Source organism: Eubalaena glacialis, chromosome X, assembly GCF_028564815.1.
Source record: "Eubalaena glacialis isolate mEubGla1 chromosome X, mEubGla1.1.hap2.+ XY, whole genome shotgun sequence".
Classification (NCBI taxonomy): Eukaryota; Metazoa; Chordata; class Mammalia; order Artiodactyla; family Balaenidae; genus Eubalaena; species Eubalaena glacialis.
The window spans coordinates 10,481,604-10,502,310 of NC_083736.1; the positions used below are offsets into that span (position 1 = coordinate 10,481,604).

At 45.8% G+C, this 20,707-nt stretch overlaps 1 protein-coding gene across 3 annotated transcripts in view; it reads left to right on the forward strand.

Moving 5' to 3' along the window:
• Window positions 1–365: 365 nt before the first annotated feature.
• Window positions 366–20,707, forward strand: part of PRPS2 (phosphoribosyl pyrophosphate synthetase 2) — a 32,413-nt gene continuing 12,071 nt past the window's right edge. For 2 of the 3 annotated variants that reach the window (XM_061179517.1, XM_061179516.1), the window contains exons 1-4: window positions 366–626; window positions 5,904–6,087; window positions 14,069–14,167; window positions 15,190–15,314. In XM_061179517.1, coding sequence (XP_061035500.1) covers window positions 505–626; window positions 5,904–6,087; window positions 14,069–14,167; window positions 15,190–15,314 — 530 coding nt within the window. In that variant the 5' untranslated portion in view covers window positions 366–504. The remainder of the gene's footprint in view (window positions 627–5,903; window positions 6,088–14,068; window positions 14,168–15,189; window positions 15,315–20,707) is intronic. The other variant, XM_061179515.1, reaches the window with a different exon arrangement.

The window sequence follows — 20,707 nt, forward strand, 5'->3', positions numbered from 1 at the left end:
CAGTTCCTCCTCCTCCAGCTCCTCCTCCGGGTCCCGTTGCGGCACTTTCCCACTCCACCTCCGCCTCCAGCTCCTCCTGCCTCAGATCCGCCTCCTCCAGCTCCTCCTACTCGGCTCGCGGCTGCGTCTTCCCGCTCTTCCCACCCCGCAGCTCCTCCTCCCTCAGCTCCGCCCCTCCAGCTCCGCCTCCGGGATCCGCGGCTGCGCTTTGCCGCGCCTCCGCCCCCTCCAGCTCCTCCTCCGGGAGCCGCGGCTGCGCTTTCCCACTCTTCCCACCCCGCAGCTCCTCCTCCCTCAGCTCCACCGCCTCCAGCTCCTCCTCCTCCAGTCCCGTCCCTCCCGCTCCGCCTCTCCCAGCTCCGCCCCTCCAGCTCCGCCCCCTCCAGCTCCTCTTAGCTCCGTTCCTGCCAGTGTCCGCCAGTCGCGCTTTCCAGCTCTCGCCACAGGCTCCCGTGTTACCGCCGCCTCCGCCGCCCCGCGCCGCTTGGAGCCCCGCGCCTGACCATGCCCAACATCGTGCTCTTCAGCGGCAGCTCGCACCAGGACCTGTCCCAGCGCGTGGCCGACCGGCTGGGCCTGGAGCTGGGCAAGGTGGTCACCAAGAAGTTCAGCAACCAGGAGACCAGGTGGGGGCCGGGCCGGGGAGGGCGCTGGGCGCGCGGCTGCGGTGCCGGGCCGGCGCCGGCGCTTACCTGGGACCCCCTCCGCGGCTGCACGCTCCCCCTTCCGGGGCGGGACGGCCACTACGCGGCCTCCGCGCCACCGCCGCGGCGTCCGGGAGAAGCCGAAGAGGGCGGCCCCAGCCCGGAAGAGCGACCTCCGGGCGGTCACAGGGCACGGGAGGAGGTGGGCGCAGCTGGCGGGAACCGCGGGGCACGCGGGGAGGGACGGGCCTGGGCGTGCTCGCCCCGGGGTCCGCGTTCCTGCCTGGCCGATCCCAAACCACGGGCGCGCGAGGGAACGTCCCGCCCACGTCCCCAGCCCCGGCTGCGCGCTGGATTCGCCTGGGGCCGTTGAAAGTGCCTCTTACCCGCCCTGCCCCAGAGATTCCGGTCCGAGGGCTGCGGGGTCGGCTTTTTAAAAGCTCCCAGGTGACAGTCCTGAGCTGCCAGAGTGCAGACTTCTGAGTTCTCTAGAGGCTGTGGTCCTGCAAAGGGTTTAAAGAACCTGAGAACTCCAGGGCTCACGTGCTGGGATCCCCTGTGCTAACTTTTCTGCTTCAGAGATGATGGACTTTTTCTTTTCAGCTTCTTCGTCGTCCTGGGACTCTGCTGTGTCCCGCAGCAAGGCCATGGCTTGAATGTAACTGCTGCCCATGTCTCAGGTCCACAGGAAGCGGTCGCCTCTGTTCAGTGAAGTCAGGCTGGTGGCCCCCTCTGAAGCTGGACCAGCGTCTCCTTTTTTTCCACTTGCCTGAGTCCAGGCAGCTCTTGACTAATTTCAAGTTGGTCCCATTTCTCCCCCCCCCCTTAAATATCTTCCACTGTACTCACTTACTGATTTTTTTTTTTTTTTTTAAGTTACTGATCATTTTGATATCTTTGGCAAAGATTCAGTTCAGCCAACATTTCCAACAAGCGGTGCTGGAACAATTGTTGGCAGCTGCAAAAAAAACCCCAAAAAATCCATCCATACTTCCCACCATTTCAAAAATGAACTTGAAATGGATCGCAGGCCTAAATGTAAAACCTAGAACTAGAAATTTCTAGGAGAAAACATCGGAGAAGAAGCTTGATGCCCTTGAGGTGGGCAAAGATTGCTTAGATACCGAGGGGTTATTATTATTACGTAGAGGGAAGGTGGAGGTTGTTGTTTTCAGCTTGTTAGGCTACGGGAAACCCTTCTTCCAGGTGGGAAATCACCACTGCACAACCCTGATGATAATATAAGTGAAGAAACATTTGTGAATGAGTATCAGGTGGTGTTAATGCACGAGTCCTTCAGCTAAAGAATTCCACTTGGCAGAGTTTTATCCAGAGGTCTCAGAGGAAGTCCAGGGCTCTGGAGAAGGATAGTGTATTCAGGTTTGAATGCCACAATATCTGGCAGTCCTGTTCAAGTTGCAGTAGCTTTCAGAAGAATGGGATGATAGTTTGTCTCCCGGAGGCGGTGTCATATAAGTCAAGGAAAAATTTTTATTTGGTTTTGAGTATTTTATAACTACCACTCAATAATTAGAAATCATGAGGTGTCAGAAACCACTCAGCATGAAGTCTGGGAATTGCTATGCAGTTACATTTTATGTTTTTAATATCTAGACTATAAAAGGTTAACTTCCTGACTTTTCTCTTTCCTATGAACTGTCTAGGCCCAGAGGTTGATTTTTTTATAAAGAGGACTCCCTGTACCAGATACTGCACTAGTGATCCGGTTTTTACCGTGTGGTCCTAGAGGTGAGAAGCAGAAGGGCAAAAGGAAGAGAGAATTGATACAATTCATGTTCAGGGGCCCCTTCCTGACTCTCTCCCTGAACCAAGACCAGAAATCTGGTTTGGCGCCTGGTCCTGAACTCCTCCCATTACCCATTTTAAAAACACTGTCTAATTGGACACAGAGCCTCATGATTTTACCTTCTCATCTCTAAATTATTTAAGCTCTGCAGGAAGACATTGGCTCCAGCTTTACAATTGATCACTGAAGTGCCACAGTGATGTCCTAGGACAGCACTGATGATGGTGTCTGAAAGTCTATTGTAACCCGTTATGTTGGTCAGTTGACATGCCCAGAGCAGCCAGCTGGATCCTGAGACCCAAAGTTCTGGTTATCTGTTGTGTAACAAGTCACCCCAGAGCTTAACGGCTTGAAACTAATTGTTTGTTTGACTCTCAGACCTGCAATTTGGGCAGGGCTCAGCAAGGAAGGCTTGTTTCTGCCCTGTGTGGTGGCATCTGGGGCTGGAGGGTCCACTTCTAAGCTGGCTCACTCACATGGCTGGTAAGTTGGCACTAGCTTTGGCCTGGGAGCTTGGTTAGGAAACTCAGCACCTCTCCCCACAGGGCTGCTGGAGCTTCCTTATTAGAGCATGGAAACTGGGGTCCAAGAACAAGGATTCCAAAACACAGGAAGTGGCAGCTCCCAGTCTGTTAAGGCCTGGGCCCCAAAGTCAGTGCATCGTCACTTCTGTCACACTGTGTTGTCAAGCACGGAGTCCTCCCAGATCCAGGGGAAGAGGCCATAGACTGCACTTCTTGATGGGAAAAGCGTTAGTCTGTGGCCGTCTTTTAATTACCACACCCATTCGTTGTTGGCTCAGATAAACTCATCAACCTTCTTATTTCAGGGTCAGTAAAGACCAGTGGATGCTGCCGCCTGGCCACAGTTTTTAAAAGGCCTAGAGTAAAGATCAGTCGTGACCATCTTTACGAGTAGAAGCAGGAATAGCTTTAGGGAGAAGTTGCCATGGTGATTGTATGTATTTTCTGTCTTCCCCTGGACCGCTAGTCATATGGGGATTGAGGTTCCTTAGAAAAAAATAGGCTAAAGAAGCTGAAATTCGGGGATTAAACAGTCATAACACCAGGAGTTGTTGGCAAACCTTTTCTGTAAGGGGCCAGACAACATTTTAGGCTTCGTGGACCCATGGTGGCTCCTGTGGGCTCCATGCTGCCCATGGTGGGCTGCTGTTGCATCTTACAGTTGTGTAGGTTAGAAGTCCATCACGGGTCAGTGTTCCTTTCTGGAGGCTCTAGGGGAGAATCCATTCCTTGCTTTCCCAGCTCTCAGGGGCTACCTACTCTCCTTGGCTCTTGGCCCGTTCTTCCATCTTCAGGGCCAGCCACATAGCACGTCTCTGACCCTACGTCAGTCCTCACATCTCTTTCTCTGACCTCTTCTCTGTCCCTCTTGCATTTTAAGGACCCTTGTAATCACATTGGGCCAACTAGAATAATCGAGGGTAATCTCCCTGTTTTAGGGTCACCTGACTAGTAGTCTTAATTCCATCTGCCACCTTGCTTCCCTTTTGCCCTATAAACGAACATATATATTCAAAGGTTCTGGGGATTAGGACATAGACGTCTTTGGGAGGCCATTATTCTGCCCACCCCATTCTCAGCTCACGGGCTATAGATTATTGACCCCTGAGCTCTATGATACTGTGATTTCCAGGTTGACTTCACCTCACAGTTGATGTGATGTTCACGAAGGCATTACACTTAGCTCCCTAGTACTCGAGTTTGGAGGGAGTATGTAGAATTCGGTCTGTCACATGCTCTTCCCGAGGTTGGCATCGTACTCTTTCCATCCATGGCAGAGCATGTGCGGGGTTAAGTCCCACTGTTATCAAAACTGATTTTCAGATCCTGTCAACTTGAAAAATGGCATTTTTGTCTTCTAATTATTTAAAGTCGGGTAGAAGCTTCTGTTGATTCAGATAGACCGCTTGCTATATGGTATTCGAAATGCCATTTGTATTTACATTTTCTTTAGAAATAATTAGCTCTTTTAATAAAACAATACCATTGGGTATAATGGGTTTCTGATTGCAAGAGACGGGATACAGGTAACTGTGTATGTATGCCAGTGTTGTGCTGACTCGTTCTCTTGTTGAACCCCCAGAATCCTATACCTGAAATACAGAAACTTTCTGGTAGGCAATTTTCAAAGACTTTAACTCCTATTTGCTCTTTCTCAAGAAGCTACTGGAGGATGCCCATCAGTAAAACAAGGAAATGCACCAAGAAAGGGTACAGAAAGTGGGAAATCAAGGGCAGGAGAGGGGTGGAGGGAATCCCAGGAGACAGCTGTGCACAGGTGGAAAGAGAAACCAGCTCAGGGAGAGACTCGGGCAGGCCGAGGAATGGAGATCGCGCTCGAGGCCTTTGACATTGACATTGTGGGATTTAGTTTGTTAGCCAAGTGTTGAGGCTGCCATTTGTATTCAGTACTTGGAAAACTTAGTAGATGAAGAGGTTGGATAATTTCCTCCAGGGTAAACAGACCCCCAAAAGTTGTGCATAGAAGGGAAATACAAACTTGGTTTTCAGTTTACTGTATGACTCAGCTCTGAATGGCACTGACACAGTTAAAATGTAGCTCTCAGATTTAGTTGGAAGATGCTGATCTATGTCAGGAGGATGGCAAGATGAGATGGCAAGGCTGCACACGGGTGCGGCTGATGGGATGGGGAGGAGATAGAGGTAAATTCTCCTCCTCCGTAGTGAGAAGTCAACACGTGATGCCTAAGATGAAAAATCCAGATGAAGCAATACAAATGTAAGGGAGGGACTTTGAAGGTAAATATCTAAAGACCATATCAAGAGTTGAAATTGGCTGCCTCTGGGCTGTTTATTTGTTTTAAGCCTTACAGAACGATTGGAGTTTTTTAAGCAATGTGTATGTGTAACGTTAATGAAAGTGAAAAACTGAAATACAGTATTGAGCCAAAAAGAGTTAATGTAACAGGCCTGAGACAATTTCTAAAGAGCATATGGGATCCCCTCATATATGAAAAAGGTCCCTTTGCAAGGTGGCCCTTGGCTGGCTTCTGGGAGCTTAGCTTTCGTGAGGCTTCCCACCATTCCCTGTGGGAATAGCTCACTGCTGAACAGTGTAAACCACGTGGTTAACACCGAGTCCCTGGCCCCCAGTAAAACCCCAGGCACTGAGTCTCTGATGAGCTTCCCCGGGAGTCAGTGCTTCACGTGTGTTGTCACAGCTCGTTGCAGGGGGAACTCACACATCCTCTGTGACTCCACGAGGATAAGGACTCTTGGAAGCTTGTGCCTGGTCTCCCCAGACCTCGCCCGTGTGACTTGTCCCTTCGCTGATTTTGGTCTGTCTCCTCTCAGTGGAAGAAGTCATACCCTCGAGGACCACCGCCTGCCAAGTCCTAGGGAATCACAACCCTGGGGGTGGTCACAGGGATGCTTTCCTATTAACGGGTGGCATCTTCCTTTCCCTAGCGTCGAGATTGGCGAAAGTGTGAGGGGAGAAGATGTGTACATCATCCAGAGTGGCTGCGGAGAAATCAACGACAACCTGATGGAACTCCTCATCATGATCAACGCCTGCAAGATCGCGTCATCCTCCAGGGTGACCGCTGTGATCCCGTGCTTCCCCTACGCCCGCCAAGACAAAAAGGACAAGGTATGGGGGCGGGGCTCCTGTTGGAGGAACCTGCTCTGCCTTAACGGCTACATTTATTTTCTCACTTTGTACCTCTGAATCCCCGGGAAATGTCTGCTCTCTACTGTCAGGATGGAGTAAATATGCCTTCTCTGGTTGGCTTTACCAAAGGTTTGTCTTTGGACCAGCCATCACGTTAATATTTGTACATATAGAAACAGATAAAGCGTATTTTTGCAGGTATGAAAATACCATTACTATAATATGAAATTATTATACTTTACATATAATGAAAGTGGATGAAATTGTTGTGTACCTTTGTGGTGGTGGATAGAACTAAAGACACACACACACACACACACACACACGTGAGTATAAAACACTGGGGGAAGTCCTGAGCAGACCACTGGATTGTATCCATGTCAGGATCCCAGTTGTGATATCCTACCTTAGTTTTGCAAAATGGTACCGTGAGAAACTGAGGCAAGGTTGCACCATCTCAGCATTGTTTCTTACAGCTGCATATGAGTCTACAGTTATCTCAAGATACCAAGTTTAATTTATACCATTATCTCTTTTTAACCTTGCAAGAGGAATGAAGTTAATATTGTTGAATTATTCTTTTTGTAACACTAGCACTGTGGGAGGCTTTGTGAGTTTCTAGAAAAACTGAAGAAGATACGGCCTCTGCCTTCAAGAAGAATCAGAGAAGTTGGAGTTGGAGGGGAACTTGAAAGGGGATTGTATTACTTTGCTGGGCCTGCGAAAACAAATGATCACAAACTGGGAGGCTTACTTAGAATGACAGAAATGTGCTCTCTCACAGTCCTGGAGGCCAGACGTCAGAGGTCAAGGCTGCACTCCCTCTGAAGACTCTGGGGGGAGCCTTCTTTACCTCTTCCTGTTTCTGCTGGCTCCTGGCATTCCTTGGCTTCTGGTAGCATCATTTCCATCTCTGCCTGTCTTCACATGGCTGCCTTCCTGTGTCTCTGTGTGTCCTTTTGTCTTTTATAAAAGGACAGTTATTGGATTTAGGGCCCGCCCTAATCCAGAATGACCTCATCTTGATCTTCACCTTAGTTACATCTGCAAAGACCCGATTTCCAAATGAAGTCACAGTCTGAGGTTCTGGGTGGACGTGAGTTTTGGGGATACCATTCAACTCTCTATGGGGAGCAACTCTTAAGCTGTTGTCCGCCTTGTATTTTATGAATAGATGGTCGGTTCCACGGCAATCCTTTCAGTTCCATATAACATAAATCCATAAAACATATATTTATGGACATTGAAATGTGAATTTCAGATAATTGCCACATGCCATGAAATGTTGGGGTGTGTGTTGGCGGGGGCTGTGTGTGTGTCTGTCACTTTGTGACTTGGCTTTAGCTTGTGAGCTGCCCAAACCTGAGGTCCCACCTGCTCCTGTGAAGCATATGACCTCCCACTTGTCATTTATGGAGCTGCTTTTATTCTAAACTTGATTTGCAAGTTTTATGTGTGTTTTTAGCTGCTAAATTTCAATTTATTTCTTTTGTCCCATCAGTGTAGTCTGTTGTCTTAGCTCTTCCTCCCATTTGTGTGTTTCCATGGGCTTGTTCAGCATCTTCATTCTTGTCTGTGTCATAGAGAAGCTCATATTCTGCTACCATTTCTCTTCCATGTAACAGGAGGTTTAGTAAATTCTGTATTCTGTCATTTGTCATCAGATTTTCCTTTTATTTCTAGTAGCTTTTGCACTTGGCACTAAGATATTTGATACATTGCTTCTTCTTCGGTAAATTACTCCTTTTATTATCACTTGGCCCTTTCCCACTGTGTAACGATTTGGAACCCTAACTTGTTTTTTGGGTTTTTTTGTTTGGTTTTTGTTTTTTTCTTTTTTTTTTTAACCCTAACTTTCTTTTTAACTGATAGAAATATTGAGACGCCTGCATTTTTTGTTTGCAAGTATCTGATTGGCAGTTACCTCTTGTTCCAAGATTGTATTTTCAAACTTTGTTTCTTATGTTTAATCATAATGAAGTCTTTGTCGCATAGAGAAACTAGCATGGTCTGCATGCCTGGTGTCCTTCCCCCACACAGGGGATGTGACGGCACTCCTGGCCTCTGGCCTCTACCTGCCAGCATTGCCCTCTGTCACCACGCTGACGGAGAGCTCTCCAGAGCTCTTGAAGCCCCAGTGGGCTTAACTGTTGTCTGGAACTGTGTTGTTCAGCTGTCTCTTTTTTTTTTTAATTTATTTATTTTTATTTATTTATGGCTGTGTTGGGTCTTCGTTTCTGTGCGAGGGCTTTCTCCAGCCGTGGCAAGCGGGGACCACTCCTCATCGCGGCGCGCGGGCCTCTCACTATCGCGGCCTCTCTTGTTGCGGAGCACGGGCTCCAGACACGCAGGCTCAGTACCCGTGGCTCACGGGCCCAGCTGCTCCGCGGCATGTGGGATCTTCCCAGACCAGGGCTCGAACCTGTGTCCCCTGCATTGGCAGGCAGATTCTCAACCACTGTGCCACAAGGGAAGCCCTGTTCAACTGTCTCTTGATCCATGTTCCTATTGTTGGACATTGAGATGGGTTTTCTTTTGGGGGCCATTTTGAGTACCAGTTTCTTTCCTTCCTTTCACTGTTCCTTAGTCACTTTGCTGTAAGTGTGTTTCTTGGAAACGACATGGTAGCTGCTTTTCGTTTTTACCCCGATCAGACAGTTACACGACTTTCTGAACTTAACCGCTGATGGAAGAGATAAGCTGGTCACCGTCAGCAACACAGAAGCAAGGCCATGATAGCAGTTGAGAGATGGCGCCAGTAGCAGCAGAGGGAATCTGGAGTTCAGAAATGGTGCGCCTTATTGTTGGAGAAAACTGATAGCAAAAAAGGAATCACAGAGGGCTCTGTTAGTTTCCGATTGCTGCTGTAGTAAATTACTATAAACTGGGTGGCTTCAAACAACGGAAATGGATTCTCTCATAGTTGTGGAGGCCAGAAGTTGAAAATCAAGGTGCGGCAGGGCCATGCTCCGTCTGGAGGCTCTAGGGAAGGATCCTTCCTGGCCTCTTCCAGCTGCTGGCAGCTGCCACGTTGCTTGGCTTGAGGCCGTATCCCTCTGACCTCCGCTTCCATCTTCACGTGGGCTTCTCTTGCCTCTGTCGGATCTCCCTCTTTAAGGATACATACAATAGCATCCAGGGCCCTCTGGGATAATCTCCCCATCTCAGAATCCTTAGTAAAACCACATCTGCAAAGGGCCTCTTTCCAAATAAAGTAACAGTCACACAGGCTCCAGGGGTTAGGACCTGAGATCTTTGGGGCCACCATTCAGCCCACTCCAGGGGGCCTTGACAGGTCACTGATGTGTGAATAAGTGGGTATTTAGGGACAGTTCAAGCTCTGAGATAGTGTCATTATTACATCATTTATCATCTAAGTCAGGCTACTTGAGAGATGAAAGGGGATTCTGTGAATAATGATGCCAGGAAACAAGTGTTCACCCAACTGTCCCAGGTGAGTCTGACTCTTGACCACCCTTTGCATAGCCTGGCTCTTTGGAACTGACCTTGGAGGCGGCCAGGACATGTCGATTGTTCTGGCACTATCATTTCTGACCTATCTCTGGTCAAGCTGACTCTTGTTGCAGTAAGGAGAGAGACTGTTTCTCTCACCATGCTGGTCGAAAGGGAAATCTTTAATTTTGTCTATTATTTGAGGTGTGCTTTTGGACTTTTTAAATTGCTGCTAATAACTTTTCTAACTATTCATTTCTTTACTTAGACCAACTGGGCTGGCTTTGTATCAGGAAACTTTTGAAGTGAGGGTAACAAAGGATTTAGTAAGCACTTAAGAGAAATGGCCTGAGCCTATATGTAATTCATATACCAGCCAGGGTGAGTGATAAGGAGACTCAGGGTGATGGGGGAAAACACTTCTCCCCGCTTTTGGCTTCACTTAGGTAGGCTAAAGGCCACGTAGTGTTTGAATGTGATGGGAAGTCGTCGGCCACACTTGTTCTATGGGCTCAGAAAGAAATTCTCCTCCTCAGCCACTGGAGGAGCCCTGGGGAGCCCCACAGACTTGTCCTTTCCTTCCCATAGGACTGTACCGTCTATGGCGTCTAAGACACAATGGAATTCTGTGCAGTCGATCTATTTAGAGTTACCTGCAAAGAAGTGCAGAAAAAGCTAGAGCCTTTTAACCAGATTCAAAGCTCGTTTCATTATTTTTAACCTCACTGCTTGTTTTTAAGCAAGTGCTGCACATCTGTCAAATTTTATTTTTGCTTTTATTTGTATGTGCAAGAAACCAGGGGCAAGTTCTGACAGTGAAGGAAAGGTTTCATGATGACACATCAGCACAATGTAATACTAACATGGAAAAAAGATAACAATATAGTATTCATTGTAAAAAGTGTGGTGCAGAGTGGTCTGAGTTCTGGGGTAAGACTTTGGAGTCAGGTGGACTTGGGTTTGACCTTTAGTGCCGTTATTTACTCTTGTTCCGTTGTGTCTTTAGTTGCCTCCTCTGGAAGTTAAGGATGGTATTTGGTACTATTTATAAAGTGCTTGGCACACAAGTGGGCAGACTCTTTCCCAAAAGAACCAGGTGTCAGATTGTTGAGGCTTTGTGTACCACTGGGACTCTGTTGAAATTGCTCCACTTCACCATTTGGTGTGAAAACAGCCATATTTAATATGTAAACGAAGGGGTATGGCTGTGTTCCAATAAAACTTTATTTATGGACATTGAAATATGAATTTCACATACTTTTCAAATGTCACAAAATATTGCTTTTGATTGGTTTTCAACCACTTTACAACCTAAAAACCATTCTTAGCTCACAGGTTGTGAAGGAACAGAGCATGGGCTGTCTTGGCCCATGGGCACCAGTCCCCTGACCTCTGCTATAGTGGGTGTTCAATAATTGCTAGTTTCCTTCCCTGCTAAAAATCGTATGATGTGGGCACAGCTGGAAATAATTACTTTTGAGGGGGTAGAAGACTTGGAGCTTTTTTTTTTTCCCCCCCCCAAATTTTCAAGGTTATGTTCTATTTTCAATGATCAAATAGTTTCTTTTGATTTCTTAACTGGAAAATTTGAGGACAGTTGTGCTGACACAAATTTCTACAATCTTGTCAATTTTTAAAGCCTGCGAAGTTTACACTTTTTAGCAGGGCAGCAGCCGATACATTAAATAAAATCTGGACTCTCTGGAGAGACTTTGTCCAGGTTGGTCTGGCTCACAGAATATTTGACCTTTATCCATTTTTCATTAGGGGAGTCGAACGTTTTATCTTCGGTTGCTGTACCTTGACTACCTTTGTTGAAATGTCATACAAATTTTTCTCTGTCTTGGCTCTAAAGTCAGTTGAAACTTGTGAATCATTTTTCCTGCAAGATGCAGTTGGGAGTTGAGGCAAATTGCGAAAGACGGTCCAAAAACCAAATTTGAAAACAGAGTTTGAAGAAGGAGATCAGAAAGTATGAATTTAAAGATTACCCCTGGGACTTCCCTGGTGGCACAGTGGTTAAGAACCCGCCTGCCAATGCAGGGGACCCGGGTTCGAGCCCGGGTCCGGGAAGATCCCACATGCCACGGAGCAACTAAGCCCGTGCGCCACAACTACTGAAGCCCATGTGCCATAACTACTGAAGCCCGCGCGCCTAGAGCCTGTGCTCCGCAACAAGAGAAGCCACCGCAATGAGAAGCCCGCGCGCCGCAATGAAGAGTAGCCCCCGCTCACCGCAACTAGAGAAAAGCCGCGTGCAGCAACAAAGACCCAACACAGCCAAAACTAAATAAATAAATAAATTTATTAAAAAAAAAATTACCCCTGTGCTTTGGCTCTCAGAAGTAAGAAATGCTCAACGCCGTGGAGAGAATGCCATGGAGAGAACGCCATGGAGAGCGGCGGACTCTTTTTGTAGGTTATCAGCTTAGAGGAAGAGCCCCAAATTGATGAGCATTGTGAGTCAGATTCCCAGCTATCGATTTGTTCTTTTAATTATCTTGGAATTTTGTTAGACTAAATAATTCTCACAGTTAGTGAGGTGAGTGACTAAGCCTCGGAAACTTGGTGTTACAGAGATCCTGTTATTAAATATTTATCAAAGAACTGCCGTATGCAAGGTACAGAGCTGGGACTGCAGGTGATGTGGAAATCTCCAAAACCAATTCTTTGCCCTTGAGGGACGCATAGTCTAGTTGTGAATTATGCATCCTATGTAAAATATCTTCTGATGTCAGTCTTTAAGCAGGCGGCATAAGGTGGTCCCATATGGTGGGGACCAAATGCTGTGTCCCTTTAGAAGGGATAGATCATTTCTCTCGAGATTTCTCGGAGTACCTTAAAGTTTGGAGATTGGAACCAGATCTGGAGGATCAAACACATCAGGTCTGCAGAGATGCGGGTGGAATAAGGGTAAGGTGGGTGTGCAGGTGTAGATGGCAAGGCTTAGAGTGTTCTCTGGAAGAGGGAGAGAGCGGGCCCAGTCCCCACTGCGGGGAGGACCCCTCCTGGAGGCACAGGGATGGGGGTGGGGCAGACCAGGTCTCAGTAGCTAGAGCCGCCCAGGCGGGAGGGCTTTTTATCCCAAAAGCAACGTGGACCAGAGCAGGGGAGCTAACACGATGAAAACGTGACTTAGCTGAGCAGGTTGAACAATTTTTTAAAAATTAGAAAACTGTTTCCCCATAATCTCTTTCTAGAAACATCTACTGGTAACATTTGGGCTGTTTCCTCTCATTCTTTGTGTGTGAAAAAAATGTGTGTGTGTGTGTGTATTATCATCAAGTAATAGGTTTCTTTTTTATAAAAGAATGGTGTTATTAGAGAAAATAAAAATAATCTGTTCACATTGTGATATAATTCCTGTGTGTTTTTACATGAATATACTGTGTGTGTGTGTGTGTGTGTGTCTGTGTCTGTGTCTGTGTCTCTGTATTTAACAGAGATCATTTGTTACTATTTTGAATGAAATCTTTTTTGTTTTCAGCTTTGAGGTATAATTGACATGTGACATTGTGAGTTTGAATGAAATCTTCTGTTAAGCTTACATTTCCTGTTCTGTGCTGAGCTCTCTCCCGAGGTCTCCTCACGCCTGTATAGTCCCTTGGGTTGTTTTGACGTGGACAGAGTTACTGTCTGTCATTTATGGTGTGGACCCTAAAGCTATGGAGAAGTTGGGTACCTTCAGAGAGGATACAGCGTCACGCTGCGCCCGTTTCTCTGAATATCAAATTATCCGTCACCTTAAGGTGTTCTTTCTTGGATCTGGTTTTTGTCGAATTTGTAACAGCCTTCGCTCCCAGCTGTAGTGCAGAAACTCATCTTTAAGGGCTGGCCTTGGCCTTCAGGGCTCTGCAGGATGCACCCCTGCCTCTCTCCCGGCATCCCCTCACGCTCTGTCCTGGACCACTGCCTGTAGCCACGCTAGGATTCGTTCCGTCCCTGGATGTGATCTCTCGGCCTCCATGCCGTCACTTGGGCTGCTCTTGCTGCAACACTGGTCCCCGCTTCTGCTGGCCTCGCCTTAAAAAGCACTTTCCTCAGAGGGGCCTCTGACAACCAGTGTCTTAACTTGGTGTCCTTCATGCTCTTGTCTGTCTGTCTGTCTCTCTCCTGGGACCTATTATTCTGCACAGTTGTCACAATTGGAATTATATAAATTGTGATATTACATGTATTTATGATTAATTATTTGCTTCTTTGATATTTGTTTTCTATACCCAGTGTCAGGCACACTGTCTCACAGTAGTAGATGTAAATAATTAATATTTGGTGAATAAAACGGGATGAGTATCTTCTGCTATTATAACCTATAACTTTATTAATAATGAAATCATTTAAATTACTAAGTTTAAATTATTGAAGTATTAATTTTGAATTATTAAGTTAATTTTCTTCACGTGTAATAAAGCATCTGTGATTCCTCTTTCTTCTATAAATCTTAGTGGGAGAAATCTGGAGGTCTCCATCTCTCCGCTGTTACAAAATCCGTGCCTTTATATTTTAGAGTCGTGCTCCGATTTCGGCGAAACTTGTGGCCAATATGCTCTCGGTCGCTGGGGCGGATCACATCATCACCATGGACCTGCATGCCTCTCAGATCCAGGTTCCAGCATTTTCTTTGTTGTCCTCGGTTATGGTGGGGGCTTAGTGCAAGTGGTTAAATCCTAACGCCCTGTTAGTTAAATAATTTTTGAAGGAGGTAACACTACGTGTGTTTTTAAGTTTGTATATGGCAACTCTTGGATTTTCATCTTTTTTACTGAACTTAGAAATATATTTAATGTTGATATCACCTGTCTCCAGCACCACCTTCCCTCTACTCACTTTTGGAGGAGCAGGAATGGCTTCTTGGTAGTAAACTCTATAATTCCATCTCAACTTCTGGAAAATAATTAGAATGGGAGAGTCGTAATGTAGGTTTTTTTGAAACTCTTCATAACTTAGTTCTGTAATCTGGTAAACAGGCCAAATTACACTATGCATACTCTGTGATATAGTGAATGTTGACTTATTTGGCTTATAATAAGGTGTTTAAGAAACAGCAAACCTCTCACCCACTGATCTACAAAACCATTCTCCTATTCCTTAGGATAGAGCTGATCTTAAGATAACGGACCATGTCCCTGTATTGAACTGAAATCTGCTTCTGGAACATATCTGTCTTTTGATTTAATTCTGTTTGAATTAAGAAAAGGGAGTCTGCACAGACATAGAAAAACGGTTACCAAAGGGGAAAGGTGGGGGGGGGATAAATTAGGAGCTTGGGATGAACAGATACACACTACTGTATATAAAATAGGTAAACAACAAGGGCCTACTGTATAGCACAGGGAACTATATTCAGTATCTTGTATAATGGAAAAGAATCTGAAAAAGAATACATATATATATAGATATAGATATAGATATATAAATAACTGAATCACTTTGCTGGACACCTGAAAGTAACACAACCTTGTCAGTCAACTATACTTCAATTTAAAAAAAAGAAATTAAAAAAAAAAAGAAAAACAGGGGAGTCAGTTGAAAAGGCTTCTTTTGAATAAAAAATTCAAGTTTTATTTCATGAAAGAGAAGATCTTTTTCAAAACCCCGCAATAACGTGACACCCGCTTCTCCCCTTAGGGGTTCTTTGATATCCCCGTGGATAACTTGTACGCGGAGCCCGCGGTCCTGCAGTGGATTCGGGAGAACATCACCGAGTGGAGAAACTGCATCATTGTTTCACCTGACGCCGGGGGCGCCAAAAGGTACTGCACAGGCCCAGGCGTCACAAGGCAGATTTAGATTTGTGTGTTTGCCGACTGCTTTTTCCTTTCCGTATGTGTTAGATGAGGAAGCATGTCTTAAATTACTGAACAGTTATTTTGCAAATGAGCAAGTAAGTAGCCAACAGGCTTCACCTCCAGAGCAGAGAGCTGTCATCTTTAACATTTCATCGCTCATGAAAGAAAAAAAAAATACACACAGACATTTGGTTTCAGCCAAGAATGTTTTGAGTTTTTTACGTTTTTATTTCTGATTATAAAAGCAATGAGCCTAATTGGAAAATAAGGCTTTTACTTAACAACACGATTGACCAAGCTAGTTCTTCTTACTACAAACACTTAGAAATGGAAGCCAAAATAGAACAATTTTAAAATCCGTGTCCGCAGAGCAGCCAGAAAGAAAGGGAGATGTCTGTGGCCAAGAAATAAAGAAGGCTGACAGCCGCGCTCGGGGTGGCCTGGGGTATGGGTGTCAGATCCAGGAAGAGGCGGGTGGCTTGGGAGAAGCTAATGCCCTCATGGGAGCCTCCAGAGAGAAGGGAGATGGCAGGGAGACCCCTCCCTGCAACCTGGGGAGGAAAGCCAATCTTTCCCGATGCTGGGAAAATTGACCCCAGGCCACAGAGCCACAGCCGAGGGAGAATTCCACAAGCCCAGCTGTTCAGTAAGCACTCCCCGCTGAAGACCACCTCACTGTGCCTGACGATCCCAGTTAGGAAGCCGAGGGGGCGCAGCCCACCGAGAGCCACAGCGCCTGCAGATAACGGGGCGGCGGGCAGCCAGCCCCGTAGGCTCACAGGACAGTTGCTAGGCTGTAAAAGGAGGATGTTGGGCGGAAATTGACATGGCACTAAAAGCATCAGAGCGCAGGTGCAGTGAATGGCATAACTAATGGTACTGAGCAGCAAATCCGGGGGGCTTTGCAGAGACTCAGGGAATTAAAGAGCAATCAGTACAGACATTGAGGATCGGCGTGAAGATGATGGAACGCCGATGCAGAGTGCTTTACTGTGCGCCGAGACTCAGTGAGTCAGTCACCTTGTACAACTGCGCAGCTGCTCTCTGGGGTGGGGGGGAAGAGCGGAATGGAGTTTTAATGCCCGGGCAGGGGCCTCCGTCAGGGAGGGAGAGGTGAAAGAGAGCTCCGTCCACCAGTCCTGAGAGAAAGCAAGGAAGCTCGTAAGTCTGTGCACGCTAATAAACCTGCCACGAGAGAGCGGTGACCATCAAGCTTGGGGACATCTTTAAAATGCAAATGCCCATCCCTCATCCCCTCCATGGCCAAGCTAAGGACCTAGAATCGAACTTAAAAGCTCCCCTTCGGGTGCAAGCAGCCCCGAGTGTTGTCTGCTTAAGACAACAGGGGAATGTGAACAACATTTTGGAGTAATTTCTCTTGGAAATGCTTGCGGTTACTTAGAAACTTACTGAAGTCACACAGTGGAGTCTGCAGGCGAATGCACGGGCCTGCTCGAAGGTTAGAGGTGAACACGTGGGTTGAGAGCATAAGACGTAACTTGTTTTCAGTAACAGCTTTATTGAGATGTAATTCACATACCTCCAATTCATCCATTTGAAGTGCGCAGGTCAGTGGTTTTTGTGTATTCAGAGTTAGACACCTGTCACCACTGTCTAATTCCAGGACATTTGCAGTCACTTCCCACTCCCTCTCCCTCCAGCCCGTGGCCACCACTAATCTCCATTGTGTCTAGGGAATTGTCTCCATGGGCGGTTCATATGGATGGATCATAAAATAAGTGGCTTTCGTGTCAGGCATATTTCTGTTTTTGACCAGAACAACTCAGTTTGATAGCTAACAGGCCAAAAGAATAATAGATTCCACAAACTTGTGTGGCCTTGTCTTTTCCCATCCCAACCCTATTTTTTATATATAGGGTGATGTCTCCCATTTCCTTCTTGAGGGGCCTCTATTCTTCCCAAAGTCAGAATTATGCTTTTCAAACATACCCCCCCTTTTTATTTCACACGGATGATAATATGCTGCACATACTTCTTTGCTGTGTTTTTCTAAAAGCGTGTTCCGCCTTAGCAACAGTTCCACAGCTGTGCAGTAGGTCTGCTTTCTTGGTTTTCGCAGCTGGGTGATAGTCCCTTGGGTGCGGATGTAGTGATTCCTTTAACCAGTCTCTCGTTCCTCTTTAGTAGGTGCTGTTGTTTATGTTCTTAGGCACATTCCTGCAGCACGACACTCACTTTCACATTTCATATACTTGTACAAGTAGGATGCGTTCTTAGAACCACTGTTGCCAAGTCCAGGGGCATGAGCTATTTAGGTTTTGATGGACAGGGTCAAAATTTGGTCTTTGAAAGAAGATAGACCATTGGGATTAGCAGATAAAACTACTGTGTATAAAATAGATAAACAACAAGGATCTACTGTATAGCAGAGGAAACTATATTCAGTATCTTGTAACAAACCATAATGGAAAAGAATCTGAAAAAGAATATATAAATATATATATATGTATAACTGAATCACTTTGCTGTACACCAGAAGCTAACACAACATTGTAAATCAACTATACTTCAACTAAAAAAAAAGAAGATAGACCAGTTGACATTCCCAAGTATGGATGACAGTGACTTTGTACACAGGCTTGCTTACACAGCAGATGATCGGACTTCTTTTACTTTACAGATCGGCTGAGTGATACATGGCATCTCCTCCTGTAAATTCCAGTTGCGTGCATAAGGTTGAGCGCTCCTTCTAGCACGTTTATATTTTGTTCATACCTTTTGCATGTTCTGTCAGCTGGAGGCCTCTTCCTCTGGCTTGTTAGGAGTTCTGTGCAGGCAGGAAGTGACATCTTTGCTTCTCGTGTGTAGCAAATAAGTCCCCAAGTTTTTCACTTCTTCCCTTTCTGTATTTTTCTTCTCTGCAAGACTTTTAAAACATTCTTATGTACTCACATTTATCTCTGTTTCACATTATGGCTTCTGGGGTTATGAAGGATCACCCTTAACATTTTTCTTCTCCCATGATTTCATATGTTTTAAGGGTTGCTTTTTTCCTTTTTAATGTTTTGATTTTTCTTCCATCTGAAATTTGTTTTGGAATAAAGAGTGAATCAAGAATCCAACTCCCCCTGTCCCCAGCTATCTGAATTGTCCCCAAAACTATTCAATAATCAATTTTTCTCACATTGATTTGAAATACCATCTTTTATTATATACCAGGTTCCCCCATCTACTTGCCAACTCCTGCTGAAAAAATGCAGAGTCAGCTAGCCAGAGGAAATGGCCAGCAGCAAGATGCTGTTTTTGTTCAGATCTCCTTCAGAGTAGTTCCGCTCCGATCGCCCCTGCTCCCTCTCTGCCGGGAAAGGCAAGCTTTTTAGGGGCGTGCATTTCAGATTTGTTGTCACCTCCATTCCTCCCCAGTTTTTGCTACACATCCTTGTCGTCATCATATCCTGGAGTAAGCTGTTCCCCAACCGACAAAATAGCCTCGCAGGTAACGCATGATACATACAGTTGACGTTATCTGTGGCTTCTTTGTTTGATGCAAGAAGTCGTATTTCACCAAGAAAAATAGATATCTATCTGACAAATTGGAACTTGTTGTCATAGAAAAAACTTTGAGGCTTGATTTGTTCCAGGTACAACTTAGTATCTCCACAAAACTTAATATCGCCACAAGAGGTCACTTGTGGGTAGAAAAAAATAGACCTTAGGAAACGAACACACCACTGTTGAGATAGTCAATATTAACGTAAAACTGGTCTGGGAAGTTGGTGAAACGAAATAATTCAAATTTGACTTTTTCCGCTTTTCTTTTAAAGAGAATGTAATAGTGTATCCAGAAGAAATGGAAATCAAACTATATATTATTTTTGTCCTAGCTTTTTCCACCCAAGATTTCTGTATGATACACTGTCTCAACATCGTATGTTAGGAATAGGTATTAAGTCTCAGTTATACACCAGGAAAAGAAGAGTTGGAACCTGCGGAGAAATGGGAATGTTCTCGCAACCCAGGGGGTTTTTTGCAGGGATATTTTCCTTTATTCTCTGCTTCTGATGTTACCATTGGGTACGTGAAGTGGCTGGAGCTCCCCCACTCATGTTCCACGCCTGTCCCCACCCCCCAAAACCACATAGCTCAGCGTCTTTCCCACGCAGGCCTCCGCGCCCCCTGCTGGTGTGTTTGTGCACAGACTTAGGAGAGCAGATCACATGGCAGAACGCAGGTTATGCTTGGACTTGAGTTGCTTCGAACTTCAGCCCCAAATGGTGGCGCTTCCCCGCCGTACTGAGATCTTCCTGGTCCTTACAAATAAACAAAATTTTAATATATACGCACATACATAAGGTGTTCAAGAGTCTTTTCTTGGGAAAACCTGTCTTGTGTTCTGAGAAACTAGCTTTCCTTAATGGGAGTTTAAATGGCTTATCTTTTATGAATTGGCATATAGATAGTAGTATATGTTTTAGGGCGATTATGGGGCAAAATTTTGGTCAGCATTCAAATTCTATTTTATATATATATATATATATATATATATATATATATATATATATATATGCCACAATTAAAAAAAGTACTGGTTGTTGAATGTTCTCAGAAACAAGCAGGGGTAACCTGTGGTACACAGTCCCCTTCATGCTGCCATCTTGGCCCCAGAAAGTGGGTTCCTCTCAGCGACTTGGCCACACTCGGCTTGATCAGAGCACCCATGGGGCGCCACTGTTGGTTGCCAGCTGAGGAGGACGCAGTGAATGGGACCAGGACTTAAAAAGCGTCCAGAGGTTGTATCCTCCAGGCACTGCATACTAAATTAGGGTGTGTGAGTGTATATGTTTTGATCCCTCAATAAAAAGTTTTTCAGCTGAATTGCATCATGAGTGACCGTCATTTCAAAAAGTGAAACGGGAAAATCTTCATGTCCCCTTATGTCTATGGCGTTATTTTGCGCTAAGTTTCATCATTGAAATCTGTTCTTCACAGGAAAAATCTAGAATGTTCCGGGCTCACCAGCAAGCCTGGCCTGCCACTTTCTCCTCCTTTTGCCAGGTCAAGCCTTTCAGAGCTGATGACTTTTGAGCATTTGCCCTAGTTGCGCAGAGGCCTGGTCTGTGATTACCATCTCTGGAGGCCTCGAGTCCAGTGAAGCCCCTTGTCCTAAGCGTACAGATTACATGGCTATGCTCACCAGGACTTTGTCCCCGCTGGCTGCTCCCTACACTGAGCAGTTAGTAGTTTCTAAATAATTTGCTTTTAGTTGTGCCCCTGACTTTAAAAGGTACCCACGAACACTAACGTGTTGAGTGTCAGCTTCTTAGCCAGGAGTTTTAGCCCATGGTCAAGGCGCCCTGGCTTTCTTCCCCGGCTGCCACAAACGCAAGGCCACATCC